Here is a 20360-nt window from a genome sequence, read left to right on the forward strand (position 1 = left end):
AAATTGAATTGGGATCAACCCAAACCGACCCGATTTTAAAGGTAAAAGCTAAATCCGAATTCCCAAAAATCGACCCTAGTGGGGGCCCATATTGTATATTGGGAGTTTTTATATGGTATTAAGCCCATATAATCCAATATTTTTCCAAAAGTACTGTATTGTCCACACCATAAGATGATCCAAACCGTCCATTTGTTGGGCCACAACGTAGATAGGTTGTGCCAAAAAATCTTTTTCTATAGGATGATCCTAGCACTCCAATCTATAGACTAACGGCATTTTATGTAGACCTCTATAGATCAGAGGTTGGGATCATCCTATGGAAAACGAGTTTTTGGCCACAACCTAACTAGGTTGTGACCCATCAAATGGATGGTTTGGATCATCCTATGGTGTGTCCGTAAATTCCATTTTGAAAAATACTAGACTATATGGGCTTACACCATTTTAAAACTAGCATATTCGTATTGGGAAATGCTATCAGAACTACAGTATTTTGATTACCACAGTCCTCACTTTATTAAAAGTATGGTATGGCCCGCACCATACGATGATCCAAACAGTCCATTAGATGGGCACGGCCTAAAATTAAGTAGTTTGTGCCCAAAAATTATTTTCATAGGTTAGTCCTAATCCTCCGACTTTTCAGTCCCTCTACAGATTGGAGGTCAGGATCAACCTATGGAAATGATTTTTTGGGCACAACCTATTTAGGCTGTGGCCCATCTAATGAACAGTTTGGATCGTCCTATGGTGTGGGCCATACCATACTTTTAATGAAGTGAGGTGTGACCATCATCAAAGTACAGTAGTGCTGATAACATTTCCCTCTATATTTTCAAATTTACAACGAGGTCGCGCCCTGCCCCAAAGCATTCCTTTCAATCGTGTTATTCGGTTCGATCGGGTCGGACCGGTTTTCTCATTTCTGGGTTTTAGTTTAGACCGGACCGCTTTTGTGACCATTTATAGTACAAATCCAGCCCTACCGCTTCTTAAAACCCTAGTTCGTCTATACTGAAAAGAAATCTTCCCAGTAAAAAATTGAGAGGTATGAGTATGATGAAGATCGAAGAGGTTCAATCCACCACAAAGAAGCAGAGAGTAGCTACTCATACCCACATCAAAGGCCTTGGTCTCGATGTATTCTACTCTCCCTCTCTCTGTCTCTCTCAATTGCTTTTTTGATATGAAAGAACTGCTCTATCGTACATATTTTTTATTTTGTAGGTTTGATTTATCTGCATTTTGTTGTTGCTGTCTTGGGTAATATGCGCCTTTTTCTTCTGCTAGAGGAATGATGTTGGTTTTTTGGTTTTGTGCTTTTAGGGTTTAGGGTTTGTTTCTAAGCAATGGGTTCTAGGGTTTTGGAGTTTATGTAGTCTTTGCCTTGTTTCTTATGCGTTTTATCTGGTTTGTCAATACAAACAGTAGAAAAAGAACTCAGCTTTTGTTTTTATGGGTTGTACGGATTAGGTTTTTTTTTTTTTGGGGTTTGTCTAGCCTGTTAAGAATATTTTTGTCGCAGTTGGATATGATGGATTATAGATACTTAGGTTTCTAGTTTCGGTTTTGTGCTTTTAGGGTTTAGGGTTTTAGGGTTTGTTTTTACGCGATGTCACTGGGCTTTTGGAGTTTATGTAATCTTTCCTTTGTTTTTTCTGCATTTTATCTGGTTTGTCAAATACAAAACAGTAGATAAAGAACTCAGCTTTTGGTTTTATGGGTTGTGTGGATTAGGTTTTAATTTTTCTGGGTTTTTGGTTGTCTAGCCTGTTAAGATGATTTTGTCGCACTTGGATATGATGGGTTGCTGATACTTGGTGATGGGGCTCGTAGACGTCCATTACAGGTTTATTCTAGGCAGGGTTGCACTCATGGGCCCCGTAGGGATCTTTCGATTGTTCGTAGGGATATTTTGGGGATTATTTGGTAGTATTAGAGTTATTTTAGTCTTTATTGCCTTTTAGGGAATTTTAGTTTTTTAGGGGAAAAATTTACATTTTTTTGGGTTACTTTGGATGATTATTCTAGTTAATACAGATTTAAGTGCTTATTTCTTCCCCAAGTTCTCTTCTACGCCCGCTTGAAATAATTTCTATGGTAGTATCATTGAGAAAAAAAGACTATGGTATTATTTTGTTTCTACCTTTTGCTGCGTTTATCAGTGTGAGATTCTCTGGTAATTTTTGATATACTTTCCATAATATGTTTCAGGCAAATGGAAGAGCAGTTCGAATGGCTGCTGGATTTGTAGGACAGGTTGAGGCAAGAGAAGCGGCTGGTCTTGTTGTTGATATGATAAGGCAGAAGAAAATGGCTGGCCGTGCACTTTTACTCGCGGGACCACCTGGTACAGGCAAGACTGCATTGGCTCTTGGAGTTTCTCAAGAGCTCGGAAGCAAGGTACTTTTCATCTTCAATTCTTCTTTCCTATCAGTACAACTCTTTTTTATTTTTTTATTCTCTAATCAGAACTACTTTAGTGAATTTCAATTTCAAATTCCTCACTAATATTTTTTCTTCGAATGAAAAGTAAAAAGACGGAAAGCTAAATGAAAATGGCCCATCTAGGTCTAGCAATTTACAGAGTTACAAATCACGTTCAGCTTTTCTTTTTAGCGGTAGCTCACTAACTATTCATTACATTCATTAATAAGAAAGTATAAGACTAACATGACTCCATAAGACCACTTACCCCACCACATCCCTATCTTATCCCCAAGTAGTTTATGCCACAAAGCATATTTTTCTTCACCAAATATCCAAACTGACTTCCCTAGAAGGGCCATGTGATGCAGGACAATATCTAAACGAGGGAAAATCCTACACTCCTAATGGGATAATGGGTTCAAGGAAAGTTTAGGGCTAACTCTTAAGAGGCTAAAGACACCTACTGGTTAACTAGGGTTGATTTAAGGCAGAATTAATTGGCGGACAGCAGCAATATTGAGGCTTAAATTTCCATTAAATAATGAGAAAGAACACAATTAGCATGAAATAAACCTTAAACATCGGGTAACTAGTTAAGGGCAAAATTAGGCTAAAACGGGGTTTTAAACGTGCGACCAAGTATAATAATTTAAACAGTACCAAAACCTATGAATTAAACCTTATTTTGATGAGAAATCAGCAATAATCCAATGAAAAAAACAGTAATAATTTTCTGCAGCAACAAAACGGGTCAAATCGGTCCAATTTAGGCTACAAGGATATTTTGGTAATTTGGACAGATCTGGAAATTCTGGGTAAATTGCTGTGGGTTAAAAGATAATATTTTTAAATGATGAAAGAAATCAGATTTTCAGCTTTAGGGGGTTGCTACGTTGGCCGATTACGCTTTCAATCTCCAATAGCAAGTTTTGGGGCTTGAAATGTGTGAAAATTTGATTAGCCTTGAAAGGGGTTGTAAAACTATGAATTTTGATTGCTATGACTAAGGTTTAATCCCAAAATAAGTTCTTCAAAGTTTCAAGATGAGATCTTAAACGATGTAGGAGATATTTGGATTTTGGGTTTTTGTATTTTAAGGTTCAAGAACAAAAAAAAAATTAAAGAACTAATGACTTACTTGTTTATGGCTGATTTGAGAGGAGAATAGGAGTTAGAAGATGAGAGGAGATTGAGAAGAATGGCTCCAAGCCACCAAGAAGAGAGAAGAGAAATTCCAAGCTTCAATAGCTTCTTTTGCAAAAAACTTTAATTCCTTATTCAATAGTCAAAAGTCTCTTACATTGCTTTCATAAGATATATTTATAAGAAAAGAAACCCTAGAAGATAACTTAAAATTAGAAGCTAATCTCAACCATTCATCTAATCTAAAGCAAAACTAAATAAAGATAAAAACTTACCTAAAACAGTAATCCCGTAATAGACCTATACCACTTCCTAAAACACTCATAACTTGCTCAAATTATATCCAAATCATGTGATCATGGGCCCATGAAATAGGTAATTGAAAAACCTTTCTAATAATACAAAAAACACGCCAAACGGATGAGATTTGATGCCTAAAAAGTAGGCTACAAATAAAATGACGAAAATAGAAAGTAAATAATAAAAAACAACTAAAAGAAAACGTCAACATAGAGTATGTGGCATGTGGCATGTGACACAACACATGTGGTATATGTAGCATATGTAAACGTCCATCTCTCATGCAAAAATCAGTCATTCTCCTTCCCACAATTTTTTCTTCGCTTGTAAACTTTAAATCCTCGTCCTTTGTTGATGTCCCCATCACCGTGTTTCTTATTGTGAGGTTTCTAGCATTTAGTAACCCCCCACCCCCCACCCACCCACGCACCCACACACCAAAAAACAAACAAACAAACCAACAAAACACCCACCCCCGCATGCAAAGGAATCATCTCCCAAATGATCTAGACCAAAGTCCCAACCGAAGTGGAGGGAACCAACATCCACTAAAGTACCAAAGCACATCACACATGATGCCAAATAAAAGTGGCCGCTTGCAGTGAAGAATAACCGATTAAGTGATCGACCAATTTCTCTTCCAAACACAAGATGCACCTCGTCCTTGACCTCTAGTTGAGGATGAGTGGAAACATGAGTTGTTCCATTAGTTGCAAATCTGACCCTGATATTCTTCCTCCCTTTCTAGACACACATCAAACATGATGCCATTGCCATATCAAAGATTTTTCGCATCTTGCATCGATCTTATACCACATGTCCAACACCTTCAATTCCATCATGATTGGAGGGACACTAATCTATTGTGTAGATTTGGGCCTGTCGCGAGCTCTAGACGAGATTTATCTTCCATGAGGTTCCAATGTTTAAAACGGATTTAATTCATCCATGCATGTAAGGAATGACATAAAGACACACCCACATAGATTTAGCCTTCGTCATCATCGCCTTATACCAACGGGAGAGGAGTATCGGTTAATCCCCTAATGATTTCCTAAAAATTTTCATGACTACGACAACCCCTTTTTCAGACTAAAGATGAAATGGGTTGCCCTATTATTTAGAGCTTTTACTATCATTGCAGAATGAGAGACCCGAATTCGGAGGCCATTATGTTGTTTTAAATAGATTCCATCCAACATGCTTTTAGAAAATTTTTCTCTGCCCACTCATTTTTTGAATGGCAGAATTGTATTACTATGAAAAAATGGGGCAAACCCCACAACCGAGATGGTCAATACAAGAAAGGAGAAAAATGAAAAAAGGAAAAGAAAAGTACAATTGAACACCTCATAGAAGGGTGTCATATAACTATAATGCATCCTTCTCAACTCCTCTGCTAGTCTCTCCCTATTCTTTTTTTTTTTGAATGGCTCAGAATTTTTCTTCTACCTAGTCTCTCCCCACTCTTTTCCTTCCACAATAGTTGATTGGAATTGATTGTCGAAGTAATTTTCACAACACCACGCCACTTTTAGGCACTCTGGTTGAATTTAGGTCCTTCTCCTTCATATACTTTTTCTTTGAATATCTATTCCTCGATGTAATTATCTTTTACTCCTTATATTCATTCCCCATCAATTCCTACATCCTTGTCAATAATAAGAAGTCACAATGATGCTTCTCTAGTCCCCATAGCTTTAAATTTCGGATGAAATTAGAAATTTCGGCCAAGGTCAATATGAAATACACCATGAATCGGATTTTTACAGGATTTCACTGAAATTCTGAAGTTTCGACAATTTCAACTGAAATTTTGTTTTCACCACCCTTCACAAAATTTCCACCGAAATGTTAAAGATTTCACTGAAATGTGGAAATTTCCTCCAAAATTGCCGAAATTTCCACTGAAATCTTAGACATGTACATTTTAGAAATACCAAATCTTTTAACCTTATTTTACATGATTTCGGCCGAAATTTCCACTGAAACCAAAATATTTTGATTTCTATGGGGAATTAAGCTAATGAGTCACACCATGAAACTTTGGGAGAGGGTAATTGAGCATATACTAAGAAAAGAGACTAAGGTGTCAGAGAATCAGTTTGGCTTCATGCCCGGACGATCGACTATGAAAGCTATCTTCTTGATTAGGCGGTTAATGGAGAGATTTAGAGAAAATAAAAAGGACCGTCATATGGTTTTTATTGATTTGGAGAAAGCGTATGATAGGGTTCCCATGAGTGTTATGTGGTGGGTCCTTGAAAAGAAAAAAAATACTTACTAAATATGTTGATGTGATTAAGGATATGTATGATGGAGCAATAATTAGTGTCAGAACCACGGATGGCATGTCTAGTGAGTTTCCAATTACATTAGGACTGCACCAAGGATCAGCTCTAAGCCCTTATCGTTTTACGCTAGTTATGGACTTAGAAGCACGGAGCGGGTGCGTGGGCGGGGAAGCATGGGGTCTAGAAGAGTCTAAGTTTGGGAGCGTGTATGTAATATTTTCTTTATATATCTTTTAAAATTCAAGCACATCAAAAAATAATAGTTTCTAACCATTTTCATTTGTATCTTTCAAATTTAAGTACATCTAAAAGCTAATTTCTAACCATCTTCATTTGTGTGCACTCGTTCCTCGTGCCTTTTGAAGATACACAAGCCTTTCTGCTTACTCCAACGAATTACTTTGAAGAGTTGGAGGAGTTTGATACAAGGAAGTTGGTGATGGTGGGACTTCTAGAGTAATAGAAGCAGCTTGGGAGCGTCATTAGAGCAGTTCCCATCACTCTGGGGTCGCGCTCCCTGGAAGCTCCTTCCTAAGGAGCGCCGAATCGAGGTTCCTGCTTCTAAGGTTATGGATGAGCTTTCGGAGGGGAGGGTATCCAGGATGAGGTGCCGTGGTCTATGTTATTTGTAGATGACATAGTATTAATCGACGAAACCAAAGCTGGAGTAAATGCTAAGTTAGAGTTATGGAGAACTACTTTGGAATCCAAAGGCCTTAGACTGAGTAGGACTAAGAGAGAGTATATGGAGTGCAACTTTAGTAATGTAAGGAGACAGGACAAGGATGTAGTAAATATGACTGGACAGGAGGTACCTAAGAGGGATATCTTTCGCTATCTTGGCTCAATTCTGCATAAGGAGAGATTGAAGAGGATGTTAACCATAGAATAAGAGTAGGTTGGTTGAAGTGGAAGCTTGCCTCAGGAGTTCTGTGTGACCGTAAAACCCTACCAAGTTGAAGGGAAAGTTTTATAAGACAGCTGTGAGGTCAGCCATGTTGTATGGCTCAGAATGTTGGCCACCAAGAAGCAGCAAGTGCATAAGATGAGTGTAGCGGAGATGTGAATGCTTGGATGGATGTGCGGCCACACAAGGTTAGATAGAATTAAAAATGAAGACATTCGTAAAAAGGTGGGGGTGGCACCAATTGAGGAGAAGATGAGAGAGCACCGCTTAAGATGGTTTGACATATCCAACGTAGGCCTTTGGATGCTCTGGTGAGAAGAGGCGACTTGTGCCAAATTGATTGAGTAAAAAGAGGTAGGGGCAGACCGAAAACAACTTGGGTAGAAACAGTGAGGAAAGACTTGATAGTTAGGAACATCACAATAAACATGCCCTTGGATAGGATAGAATGGAAGAAAATGATCCAAGTAGAAGAACCCAACTAGAGCCGGGTAGATTCCTTTCACCTTCTTCATGAAATTTTTCTAAAGGATTCATTTAGCCGACCCCAACTAGTTTGGGACAAAGGCTTTGTTGAGTTGAGGTGGCCAAAACCCTCACTGAAACTGAAATTTAAAACCTTCGGTAAAAAAATCAAGGGTAGCAGCTGTTGTAAAAGGGATTCTATGTGAAGAATTGACATCTACAATTGGGATTAGCAAAATCTTATTTAACTTCTCCTTTATTTGGGCATTTTCGTCATTTTAGAAAAATGACCCCAAAAGCTGTCGTGAGGGGGTTGAAATTCTAGAAAAGAGGGTGGAAATATCATACACACCCCCACACTCGCACGCGCACAGGCACGGGCCTGCCTGCACGCTCAAACACTCCATTCCTTTTGTATGAGACTATGAAACTGCATTTATTTTGGCCAAAGTATCTATGTATATATGATTGTATCAATCGTGGTACCGAATACTTATTTTATTATATCTATTACTTTTATGCAATTCCTAGTGGTCATGTGGATTGGTTAGATACTTTGCTCATACTTGTCTGTGCGTTTGATATCTCCACTTGTGATTCTGAAGTAACTTTGCTTTAAACTTGAAGTGCAGGTTCCCTTCTGCCCTATGGTGGGATCTGAAGTGTACTCATCAGAAGTTAAGAAAACAGAGGTGCTTATGGAAAATTTTCGAAGGGCTATTGGTCTACGTATGAAGGAAAATAAAGAAGTCTACGAAGGAGAGGCAAGTTTTCATATCTACTTTGTTAAGTACTGTACGTGGGAGGCTTGATCTATCCATTTTTTCTTTTGAGAAGATCTTTTTCTCTTTATCTGATTTTTTTCGTTTCTTATTTATTCGGATTTATTCCCATTTAGGTGACTGAACTCTCCCCTGAAGAAACTGAGAGTACAACAGGTGGCTATGGGAAAAGCATTAGCCATGTAATTATTGGGCTTAAAACCGTCAAGGGAACTAAACAACTGAAGTTGGATCCAACTATTTATGATGCTTTAATTAAGGAAAAGGTAATAGCTTTTGCTTTGTTTGTTTGTCAAGTATGTTATTGTAAATGCGTATGATTTATTTGAAATATGCTTCCATATAAATTTTTAAAGCCGTTATGCGTGGCATATTGAAATCCTGGAGGTTAGTAGATTACATATGGAATTTTGAAACCCTCATCTCCATTCTATTACTGAAAGACCTTATTCAATTCACAGCTATATTGTGTTATGCTTCCATATGCATTGAGGTCTCTCAACCAAGTCTCATGGAAAAATATTAACAGTAACTATTTATTCTTTCAGAAAAATATTAAACAGTAACTGTTTGGTTGCATAAACGCTCGACATTCATTGGAATTGCTAATGCCAATGAATGCCGAATCCATGTTTGGTTGCGAATATTACATTGAAGTTCCATTTGACTCCCCGACATGTTCTAGACATCATTATTGCCTTTTTGCACACTTGGTACCCATGTGGCACCAATGTCCCCTCCTCATCTTCCAACCAAATACTACCAAAAAGTTAAGTTTTTGGTAGAAGAATGGTGGAAAGGGTTTATCTTCTCTTTCTCTCTTTCTCTCTATTCCCTATCCTCTCTCTTCATTCTTTTTTTTTTGGGTAATGACACCCCTAGTTTTTCCACTACTCTTCGATAGGACTATCGTGCAACCAAACACTACTTACCACTATTCCACCATTCTTCTAGACAAACCAAATGCTTCTCTCATCCCCATGACTTCTTATTCTACTTCTCATCTCATCCACGCCAAAGCAAGCAAATAGGCCCTTAGAGTATAATTCAAGATATCCCTAGGATGTCCATGTACATGTTTTTACTATTAACTATATCAATTAGAGAAAATTTGGAAAATACATTCCAAGGTTCTCCACGTGCATTTTTTTTTTTTCTATTTCTTTTGTTTAGTAAATTATATATTTTTCCTTTCAGCTGATAATTGGATAAGACTTGCGTATCAACTCCAAATAACTTAATAAATATTAGCTCACCAGATGCGATATCTATCTCAACATTTTTGGGGTTAGTGTAAAATGCTAGGAAGCACGGGTACTCTCCCGGGGCTACCGCACCCGTACCCGACACGTATGGGGTGCGGGTACGCCCCAGGTACGTCCTGGGTACGTACCCCATTTTAAAAAGAAAAAAAAACCAATTTTGGTTGTTGGGTGCGCACCCACGCGTACGCGACACGTCATGCTTCTTCCTGCTACTTCTCTCTCCTTTCCTGTAAATAACGTAATACCCATCATTTGGATTTATTAAAAATAGTTTCAAGACCCAAATCTAAAAGGAAAAAAGTCAACTCTCCTGTTATAGTACAAAATTCAAAGAAAAAGGGTCGGGTCAAACTTTTAACTTTCTTAACTTCCAAACGGTGGTGTATTTTTCAAAATTTAAAAATTCATAAAATCTATCGTGTCCAAACATTATTAAATCCCAAAAGTCCGGTAAGAAAAATCTCATAATTTGGTCTCTAAAAATTATTCATCTTGTCAGGCACTGGTCAACACACTGGTCAACACACTTGGCGACAAACTTTTTTTTTCTAATGAATGATATATTGATGTCTCATGTTATGAAATATGGAACTTAATCACTTATGAAATGAAGAGTAATATTAGAATTTTCCATTTTGGTGATGTTATTATTATTTGATTGCTCTACAATTATTTTTTAAATTTTTTATAAATATATATTATTATATTCGGTGTACCCGAGCGTACCCGCACCCTGTTTTTTTGGCAAATCACATACCGTGTTGTGTCGTACCCACACCCGGTACCGGTACCCGTGCTTCATAGGTAAAATGTAAACTGTATGATTTTTCCAATTTTATTTTTTGTAAAACACACTTTTTGTGCTAATTTTGATTGTCAGACTTTGTCATATGCATGTTGGTTCTGATTGATACCATGTTGACGTCTCTAATATGAGCTACAGGTCACTGTAGGTGACGTCATATACATCGAGGGAAACAGTGGAGCAGTTAAAAGAGTAGGTAGAAGTGATGTTTTTGCAACGGAATTCGATCTTGAAGCAGAAGAGTATGTTCCACTTCCCAAAGGGGAGGTTCACAAGAAGAAGGAGATAGTGCAGGTATATTTTGGTATTTGCTGGAAATCATGGTTTGAAATTTCGGCTGATTTTTTAAAATATTTTTTCCCTGAAATTCTGATTTTTGAGCTGAAATTTTGGCTAAAAAATCAGAAAATTTTGAAATATTATTTTATGGAATTTTGGCCGACGAAACCGAAACTGAAATTTCAATCCTTGCTGGAAATGAAATCATAACACATGCATTACGTGTGTGTTTCTACTGGCTGATACAAATCGCTTAAATGACAAACTTACCAAATCCAGTTTAACCCAACTAAAGCTTAGATTTGCTATTTAATTTCTATTTTCAACCAACTTAATGTTTGCTTCAGCTTTTGTAAACGACAGATATTATGCATAAGTATGGAAATTGATGGTGCAAGTCGTTTTCATGCATATAAATTTGATAACAGTTGGGGTATTTCTTGCCTATTAGCAACCAATAACTTTCAACAAAACTAAGAGCATTTTATACTTCTAATACCACAAATTGCATTGCTGAGATTTTGGACTGTATTGTGTCCGGTCTAAAAAGACAGGACCTGTGTTTATAAGAAACTAAATGAAATACCAGTAATTTGCATGTCTCCTCGAAGAATAAGGGGAACTACAGTCATTTAAAGAAGACAGCAGAGGCCAAGCCAAATGTTCAAGGTGTGCATGTTTTAAGTCAAAATATCCATGCTTATAGTAAAATATCCTACACCAAAATTTATTAATAGTAGCGAGGGAAATAATAAAAACACCCTTTGTTTTGATATTGACATTGCTCCCTTCATAATAAATTTCTCTGATTGGCTGTTGATAGGATGTTGAGAATTGTAGCATCGTGTGAGAAAATTGTAAAAGAATGAAGTGCTAGTATCAAAATGAGGGAGTACTAATGTCATACCCTTATGGTAACATTTGATGGCACACAATGCTTTGTCAGTCCAGTCTGAAACTTGTGTATTCTATAAATCTGTTTTGTTAAATATTTTGCATTTAGGCTTATGCAATAGTCATGTTGGAAGAGATTAAAGGAAATTTTGTTAGTATGCCATCTCTCCTGTAATGGAAACTTCTATATGTCCTGTCATATATAGAAGTTTATGGTTTGCATTGATCTCCTGGCACATTGAGACCTATCATTGGCATTTTGATCTCTTGTCAAGTGGTCTCCTGGATCCTTTATGTTGCTCCTTTTCTCAGTCTGGGTTCTTTTGAGCTCCTTGGAGCTGATTCGTCTCTTTGAGGAGTATTTTGTCCTGAGCCATGAAGCTTGTATCAGTGGAAGAATATGGAGAAGTTTTGTCGATTCAAGATTTTTTTTTTGAATGGCTGACGATTCAAGATTTTCTTTGTGGAAATGCCCGAAAATTTCTCTTTTCGTTCATAAGCTTGGATTTAATCTACATGCTAGGTTCCGGTAGACTGCTGCTTTGTGGAGATTGTTGTTTGGAAAACTTAAGCCAAGTATGCTTCAGTTTTCATTTATTAAATTGTGGGCATTCATTAAATTTTGGGCATTCATGCTTGCAACTCTTTCTAAGAAATCAATTTACTAGGGTGAGGTGGGATGTTGTTTTTAATGTAATAGATAGTGCACAATGCTCTAGACTCATTCTTGTGTTTACTCCTGTACAGTAACATGCTAAGATGTATCAACTATACCAAGACGTCCGAGGACAAAATGAAGATTATGCGGTACATGAGGGCAACCTCTTTAAAGGCAACCGTGTTTCTATTCCTGATTGTTCCCTTACAGAGAAAATTGCGAAGTTGGTTCATTTTAATTCTCGATGTCCATGTATCGATATTAGATGAATGACATGGCAATGTGCTATGTTTTGATTTGGGTTTTCTTGAATATTGAATGGGACTGAGGCCCTATTACGCCCAATTACAAGGTCAATTTGAAGCCCGATTAGCTTGTTGGGCCACTCATTGCCAACCTACATATTGTTCCTGAAAGATTCGTCTTTAAGGCACAAATGCCTACTAAAAGTGCACATGCTTTCATCTAATTAGAGTTTGTGATACCTACTGACCCTGAGAATGCATCTACTACTGCCACATTGTTGTTAAAAAACTTCACCTCTGTCGTCACATCCCAAGTTGCTTATAGAGCTTCCATCAATGTTAAGCTTAACTTTATTTCTACGAGGGGGACTCCATGTACTTTTCTTCCAATTTTGAAACAAAAAAGCAACCATGGACACCCTATATCGTGTATTAGAGAATTCAATGCCCTTCTGAAGACGACTTAAATACATGGCTGCCTTATGTTGTTCTCCCATGATGAGGCTCTTGGTGAAGGCATAGCATTGTATGTTGTCTTGAATATTGGACTTCGAATCTGATATGTCTTGTCATTGTAGACGCTGCATGTCATCGGTGTTGCCCGACTAGGCGATAATACTTGTAGGAGAACTCCTACAATTAGAGAAAGAAAGGTTAAAAATCAATGAGACTGATGGTAAAGCTATACTATAAGTTTTATTTTCCCATAATTTATTTTGTTAGCATATAATTGAGTCTTGATTGCTTGATAACCTGTTGACTGCTGTAAAATGTCCATTTTGTATAAATTTTCATATTTTTATTGATTCATTGTATTAAGTATTAAATTTTATGAGTGAAGACTCAAGACACTTCTATTGTTTCTTATATACTTCTTTGAAAGATACGAACTTTAAATTACAAACAAACTAACATGTATATGCATTATGTATAAAAGAATAAAATGCAAAAACAACAAATGAATAATGTGTGAAATATTATCTGATGCTTCAATTAGTCAAGAAATGAATGTTGATTTTTATCAAAGGTTTGAGAAATGAGTCTCTAAAACCCCTTTAGGACCTTTTTCCAAACTTTGGAATGAAATACAAATGAAGAAAAATTGGTGCCCTGTCATTGTCATCATTTTCTACCACTCCACAATATGCATTTGATGTATAAACACTTATCGGATAATGCATTGTGGGAATTGGATATGTGCTTGAAGTGGGTCCGTGCGGTGATGAATATCTTGGTTCATCTCTTTGCCATTGTTCAAGTGTAGTGTTTTCTTAATTTTTTATAGAGGGTTTGTTTTCCTGTATTGAATTTTTCTCTAGTTTTTTTATTTCTTCATTTCCTCACCAGGATGTTACTCTACATGATTTGGATGCCGCAAATGCTCGTCCGCAAGGAGGGCAAGATATCTTATCGTTGATGGGCCAGATGATGAAGCCCAAGAAGACCGAAATTACTGACAAACTACGGCAAGAAATAAATAAGGTTCTACTATTTGATCTTTGTGTATAATGTATAGCCTATCAATATGCTTTTAACCTGGATCTATCCCATTTTTTAGCTAAGCAATTTTCATAATCTTGAAAATATAAGTGGAGTCTGGTGGTGATGACAGGTTGTTAACAGATATATCGACGAAGGAGTTGCAGAGCTTGTCCCTGGAGTCCTATTTATTGATGAGGTTCTTTTTCCTTTTGAGGCTTTTCCTTTTCTGCTATGATTTAGCTGGCACTTTGAATTTATTGCTGACGCACGTGTCGTGCCATGTCTGACGCGACACATGTGTCCACACGTGCCGAGACTCCTTTGGACACTTTTAAATGTACTGCTAGAAGTGTTAAGGTCTAAAACTTAATGTGGGCGTGTGAAGTGTGGACACGCTTTTGTACCGTGTCAAGTGTGACATCCTATTTTATTATAGAATATTGTGTCCTCTTTTATTATAAACTTTTCTTTAACTAATATTTGTTGTTATATCCCCTCTCTTAAAGCTAAAACCCTAAAGAAACTCCTTTTCCAATATTATATTCATTGTTTCATACTTTCATATTGGTCTCGCTTTCTCATGAATGGGTTGTTATTTGGTTATCTTATTTTTGTTTTAGATTATAGTTGATTAATTCTAAGATTTATTAGTTTGTTACATGCATACCATAACTATATTGTTACACATTATGATTGTAATCAGTAATTTTATATGTATGTATGTATCACCTTCTTTAGATTTTTAGATTTTTTTTTGGAATCGTAACAAGAATATATTAATAAAAAACAGCGGGGACAGAGCTTGTCAACCCAAATGATACAACGAAAAAATAAACAAAGAAGAAGAGAATACAAATACAGGACCAGATCAAGGAGGCAAGAAGTCAAACCGCAACAATGATTGCCTATCTACTCCTACCCTTGCCAAACGATCTGCCACACTATTAGCCGATCTCCTTACATAGTTGAAAGTGATAGAGGATCCCAATGTTCTATCCATGATTTCATCAAAAAATGGAGCAAGCCTCTGAGGAGGAACCGAAGATCCCCCAAGCCACCAAATCGTGTTTAGAGAATCTCCTTCCACAATCACCCTATCAAGACCCTCCCTATCCAACCGAATAATACCTTGATGAATAGCTTTAACATCTACTTCACTAGCATCTACTCTTCCTATAGCCCTTGACTAGCATCTACTCTTCCAATAGGCCTTGAGAACGCCCAAATTACTTCCCTTCTTTGGTCTCTCAAAACACCTCATGTACCTCCCGAGCCAGGATTTTCCTATACTGGAGCCATCAAAAGCATCCCGAGAGGGGGGGGGGGGGGCTTGAACGATAGGGGGTGAATCCAAGATCCACACCCTCTTGTTTTCCTAGAGAAGCGGGAAATAGCAACCTTCTAGAAGCTCAAACAACCTCAACACCAAAGGAAACTCTCTATCAAAGAAATTCCTTCTGAAAGTTGGTTTCCAAAATACCCGGTCCTGCTTCTCTCATAACAATCCTGCACCATGGCATCTTGGTGAGATGCAACTAAAAATAAGGAGGGAAACATGTCCTTTAAGGAAGAAGAAGAGTACAATTTAGCATGCCAAAAGCTAATTCTGTCTCCCATGTAGACTCGGAATCGAATTCCATGACTGAAAGTGTGACACATTCGCATTATATGCCTCCAAACTGTAACACCCGATTTTTTTAAAGAGATCCCTAGCCTCGCAATGACACATGCACATTATATGCCTCCAAAAGCTAATTCTGTCTCCCAAGAACCCTCCCATGCCACTAAAGGAATACCATTTTTGCCAACTGATCCTCCCCACAAAACTCTTCCTTGGATAATTTCAATACGCTTCACAATACTTATGTGGCATTTAAACAAAGACAACTGATAAATCGGAATGTTTGCCAAGAGAGCTTTGATAAACTTGATTCTGCCACCTCTAGAGACAAGATTTTGCTTCCACGTATCTAGTCTCTTGTCAATTTGTCCACTATAGTGTCTCACATAAGATGTATGGAAATCCTATATAACCGAGGGTTACATTTGTCTTATTGTACACTATGTAGATGAGAAATGGGATTTACGCAGTAAAATTCTCAATTTTAGCCACTTTCATCATCTACACAATGTTGTTCTTTTGTTTAGAGAAAGTGTTTCAATTCTTATAGGATTGGGAGATTGAAAAAAAAATTCTCTTAATTTGGATAATGCATCTAATTGTGATAATTTGTAAGACATTTAAAGAGCCAACTTCGTGTGCAAAATGCTTTGTTATGTGGTGGTGATCTTTTATATATACGATGTTCTGCACATTTCTTGAACCTGATTGTTGAAGATGATTTGAAAGTTACTAGTATTGCTTTACACAAGATCCAAGAAAGTAATAAGTTTGTTAAAAGATCCGATGGTAGATTAATCAAGTTTGCAGAGTGTTGTGATTTAGTAGTTGTAACAAGTTCAATGGGTTTGCATATGGATGTACCTACTAGATGGAATGTCACTTTCTTAATGCTTGAGAGTGCCATCAAATATTGCGTATTGATGTACCTACTAGATTGAATATCACTTTCTTAATTCTTGAGAGTGCCATCAAATTTCGTCGTGCATTTATGCATTATGCTTTGGTGGAACCGGGTTACAAGTACTGTCCATCAAGTAATGAATGGGAAAGGGGGGAGAAAATGTGTAAATTCTTGAAACCATTTTTTGATATTACAAATCTTTTATCAGGTTCTGAATATCCAACGACGAACTTGTAATTCTTATAGCGTTGTGTTAGCTATGACAGTTGTACTTGATCGTCGCTACAAGATGAAACTTGTAGAATTTTGTTACATGAAGGTTGATGAGGCCACACACAAGGCAAATGTGAGGGTTGTTCGAAAGGCGTAGTCTACACTTGTGGTAGGGGAAATAAGTTACCAAATTTCCCGTGGTAGCTCCAGATCATTCTTCAGTGGAAAATACGAGTGGTAATAACAATGATGATGACATTAGTGTAAGTTATCTTTTTTACTTAAATACTTGTGGTAGTATATTCTTAAATTTTTGTATAATTATTATTAATGACTTAAACATCTAAATAATATAAGAATTTGATTTTTATGACTAGAGTGGAAATAATGCCACAAAAAAGTCAGAATTGGACCTTTGTTTGAAAAAACCAAAGTTTGATCACAAACAACATGCAAGTATAGATATTCTAGTGTACTTGAGAGATAATCGTGCGAGACATCCCATTTTTTCTAAAATGGCATGTAAACTCATGAGCATACCTATAACTATTGTTGCTTCGGAGCCGGCTTTTAATATTGGAGCCAAAGTTATCACAAAATATAGAAGCTCACTTCTACCGAAAAATATCCAAGCCGTAATTTGCATTAGAAATTGGTTGTTTGGTTATGAAATTGAAAGTAAGTTACAATATTGGATTTACAATACACAACTAATATCTAATCAATTTCTTCTCATGTATTCTTAAAAAGTAATTACTTGCATTTGAATGTAGGTGATGATCCAAATGATGAGTAACTAGTGATGCCATTATCCAAAAATATGACTACGGAGTCGAGAGAATCCACTGCCACTAATACCTTAGTCGTTTGAACTTGAAATGTTATTTAGTTTGCTTCTTTGTATTTTAATCAACTTGGAATTTGTTGTGTACTTTGTGTTTACTGCTAGTCTGTTACTATTGTGTTTATAAGTTTTTTGTGTTTACTGTTAGTCTGCTACTAGTATTCCTGGACTCTGTTCGTTTCGGATTTTGAGTTCCAACATTTGACTCCCATCATTTAATAAAATATTGGTTGCGTATTATAAATCAAATATTGTAACTTACTTTCAATTTCATAACCAAACAACTAATTTCTTGTGCAAATCAAGACTTAGGTATTTTCCGGTCGATGCGAGCTTCAATATTTTGTGAGAACTTTTGCTCCAATACTAAAAGTCCACGCGTCATTTTAGAAAGTATGGGATGCCTCGCATGATTGTCTCCAATACACGAGAATATCCATACTTAAATGTTAATTGCGATCAAACTTTGGCTCTTCCAAATAAAGGTCCAGTTCTCTGACTTTTTGTAGCACTATTGTCACTTTCATCTTTGTAAAAATCAAATTCCTACATTATTTAGATGTCAAAGTCATCAATAATAATTATACAAAAAATTTAAGAATATAATACCACATGTTTTGGGAAAAAAGACTTACACCAATGTCATCATCATTGCTATTACTACTCCTATTTTCCACCAAATGATGTTCCGGAGCTACCATGGGAAATTCGGTAACTTATTCTTAGAAAAATGAAGACTGTGCCTTTCAAACAACCTCAACATTTGCCTTATGTGTTACTTCATCAATCTTCTTGTAACAAAATTCTACAAGGTTCATATTGTAACAAGGATCAAGCACAACAGTCATAGCCAGCACAACATTATAAGAATCATAGTACTTTTTAAACTTTTGCATTATTTGTTGTGCCATGTTACTAATAACATCATCTTTACTCTCCATATCCTCATTTAGGCGTAAATGAATTTTCCACACATTGAAAATACAAGTTCATCGTTGGATACTTAGAACCCGATAAAACATTTGTAATATTAAAAAAAGGTTTCAAGAATTTGCACATTTTCTCTTCTCTTTCTCATTCTTCACTTGATGGACAATACTTGCAACCTGGTTTACTTTGTCACACCTACTAAGTCACAACACGCCCCAAACTTGATTTATCTACACTCATATCCTTTAGCCAACTTAGCACTTTCTCGGATCATGTGTAAAGCAATACTAGCAACTTTCAAACCATCTTGAACAATAAGATTCAAGATATGTGCAGAACATTGTATATAGAAATAATTACCACCACATAATAAAGCATTTTGCACTCAAAGTTGGTTCTTTAAGATGGCACTCAAAGTTGGCTCTTTAAGATGTAGATGTCTTGCATATTATGACAACTAGATGCATTATCCAAAGTAAGAATTTTTTTTCAATCCCCTAACCCTTCTTGAACTGAAACATTTTCTCTGGCAAAAGAATACCATTGTGTGGAGGTGGAAAGTTGCAAAAATTGAGAATTCTATTAAGCAAATCCCACTTCTCATCTACATAGTGTGCAATAAGTCAAATGTAACCCTCAGTTGTACAGGATGTTCATACCTCTTATGCGAGACTTATCTATCATGAACTCTCTCCGAAGCAGGCTTGAGTCTCTCTCTCTCTCTCTCTCTCTCTCTCTCTCTCTCTCCTATGTATTTTCAAGCAATCAGCTTTGGTAGTGTTTCTACAATGTAGTTTGACATCTAGATTTAGATACAAGTGAATATCCCTGGTGCCTTCATGTTCAACAATTGAAAATGTGTAGTTATGTTTCATAATTGAAATCTCCATCTTCTCACGGTACGTCGCTTGACATATTTTTTGGCACGCAATTACATTTCATGATTTAAATGCATTGTTTCTACATCCATAATTTTATGTTTTGGACATTTGTTAAAATGCTCTCTCAAATTTTTGGTCCCATGAGTAGAACTACTAATGGCATAATTTTTTCTACACAACTTATATGTTGCCCTCTCATATTTGTTCTCATCAAGGTATAATTCATACTCATTCCAAAAATTAGCTATACACTTTTTGCCAACAGTACCAAGAGCACCTGGTGCAGTATTAGTACTTTCATGATGCATATTGTGATTGCCATCAGACTTATCACCATCCACATTCACAGGAGAATTCATGTTCGTAGCCACATACATGAATGATCAAAATAGGGGCTGCATTTATCGACAAAATAAAAGAAAGAAAAGAATGAATGAACATCAGTATGAAATAAATAAAGGGACCTTGATGTGATGGAATAAGACACAAATAAAATGAAGCTAGGATTAATAAAGAGGCCTAATAACAACATGCAATTGGCAAACCAATATAGAGGAAATCAGAGATGAATAAAGTGGTCACAACAGGGGATTAGGATGAAGACAACCAAGAGCTACATGAAAATAAGGAAGACAAAGCAATGGAAAATTTTAGAATTCTAGATTTACAAAATAAAGCTAGGATTTAAGCATAGATAAGATGAGAACTGCAAAAACTATTAATCTTGAATGAATATGAAATCGAGATGAATTTGACCAAAGCCCTGAAATCCACCAAAACAATGAAACCACAATGCAGACATAGAACTTAGGCAACATAAGTTCACATAAACAAAAGGAAAGAAAATGAGATTGAATCAGTATGCCTGAATCTCTCCCTTTTGTTCTTCACTGATCTCCTTTCCTTCTTCTTCTCGATTAAACCCCGAAATCAAGGCATCTTAGCTCCTTCGTGAAGACCAGAACCCACGCCCCTCTTCTTCTCTTTTGATTCTCCAAACTCTAATTCATTAACT

At 36.6% G+C, this 20360-nt stretch overlaps 1 protein-coding gene across 1 annotated transcript in view; it reads left to right on the forward strand.

Annotated features, from left to right (window-relative positions):
* Positions 1-985: 985 nt before the first annotated feature.
* Positions 986-20360, forward strand: part of LOC143890051 (ruvB-like protein 1) — a 32266-nt gene continuing 12891 nt past the window's right edge. The window contains exons 1-7 of the mRNA XM_077394582.1: positions 986-1143; positions 2218-2406; positions 8175-8306; positions 8441-8590; positions 10533-10688; positions 13818-13952; positions 14083-14148. Of these exons, the coding sequence (XP_077250697.1) occupies positions 1054-1143; positions 2218-2406; positions 8175-8306; positions 8441-8590; positions 10533-10688; positions 13818-13952; positions 14083-14148 (918 nt within the window). The 5' untranslated portion in view covers positions 986-1053. The remainder of the gene's footprint in view (positions 1144-2217; positions 2407-8174; positions 8307-8440; positions 8591-10532; positions 10689-13817; positions 13953-14082; positions 14149-20360) is intronic.

The sequence above is a fragment of the Tasmannia lanceolata genome, unplaced genomic scaffold (assembly GCF_043159265.1).
Source record: "Tasmannia lanceolata isolate RefF3 unplaced genomic scaffold, GAP_Taslan_0.1 ptg000013l, whole genome shotgun sequence".
NCBI lineage: Eukaryota > Viridiplantae > Streptophyta > Magnoliopsida > Canellales > Winteraceae > Tasmannia > Tasmannia lanceolata.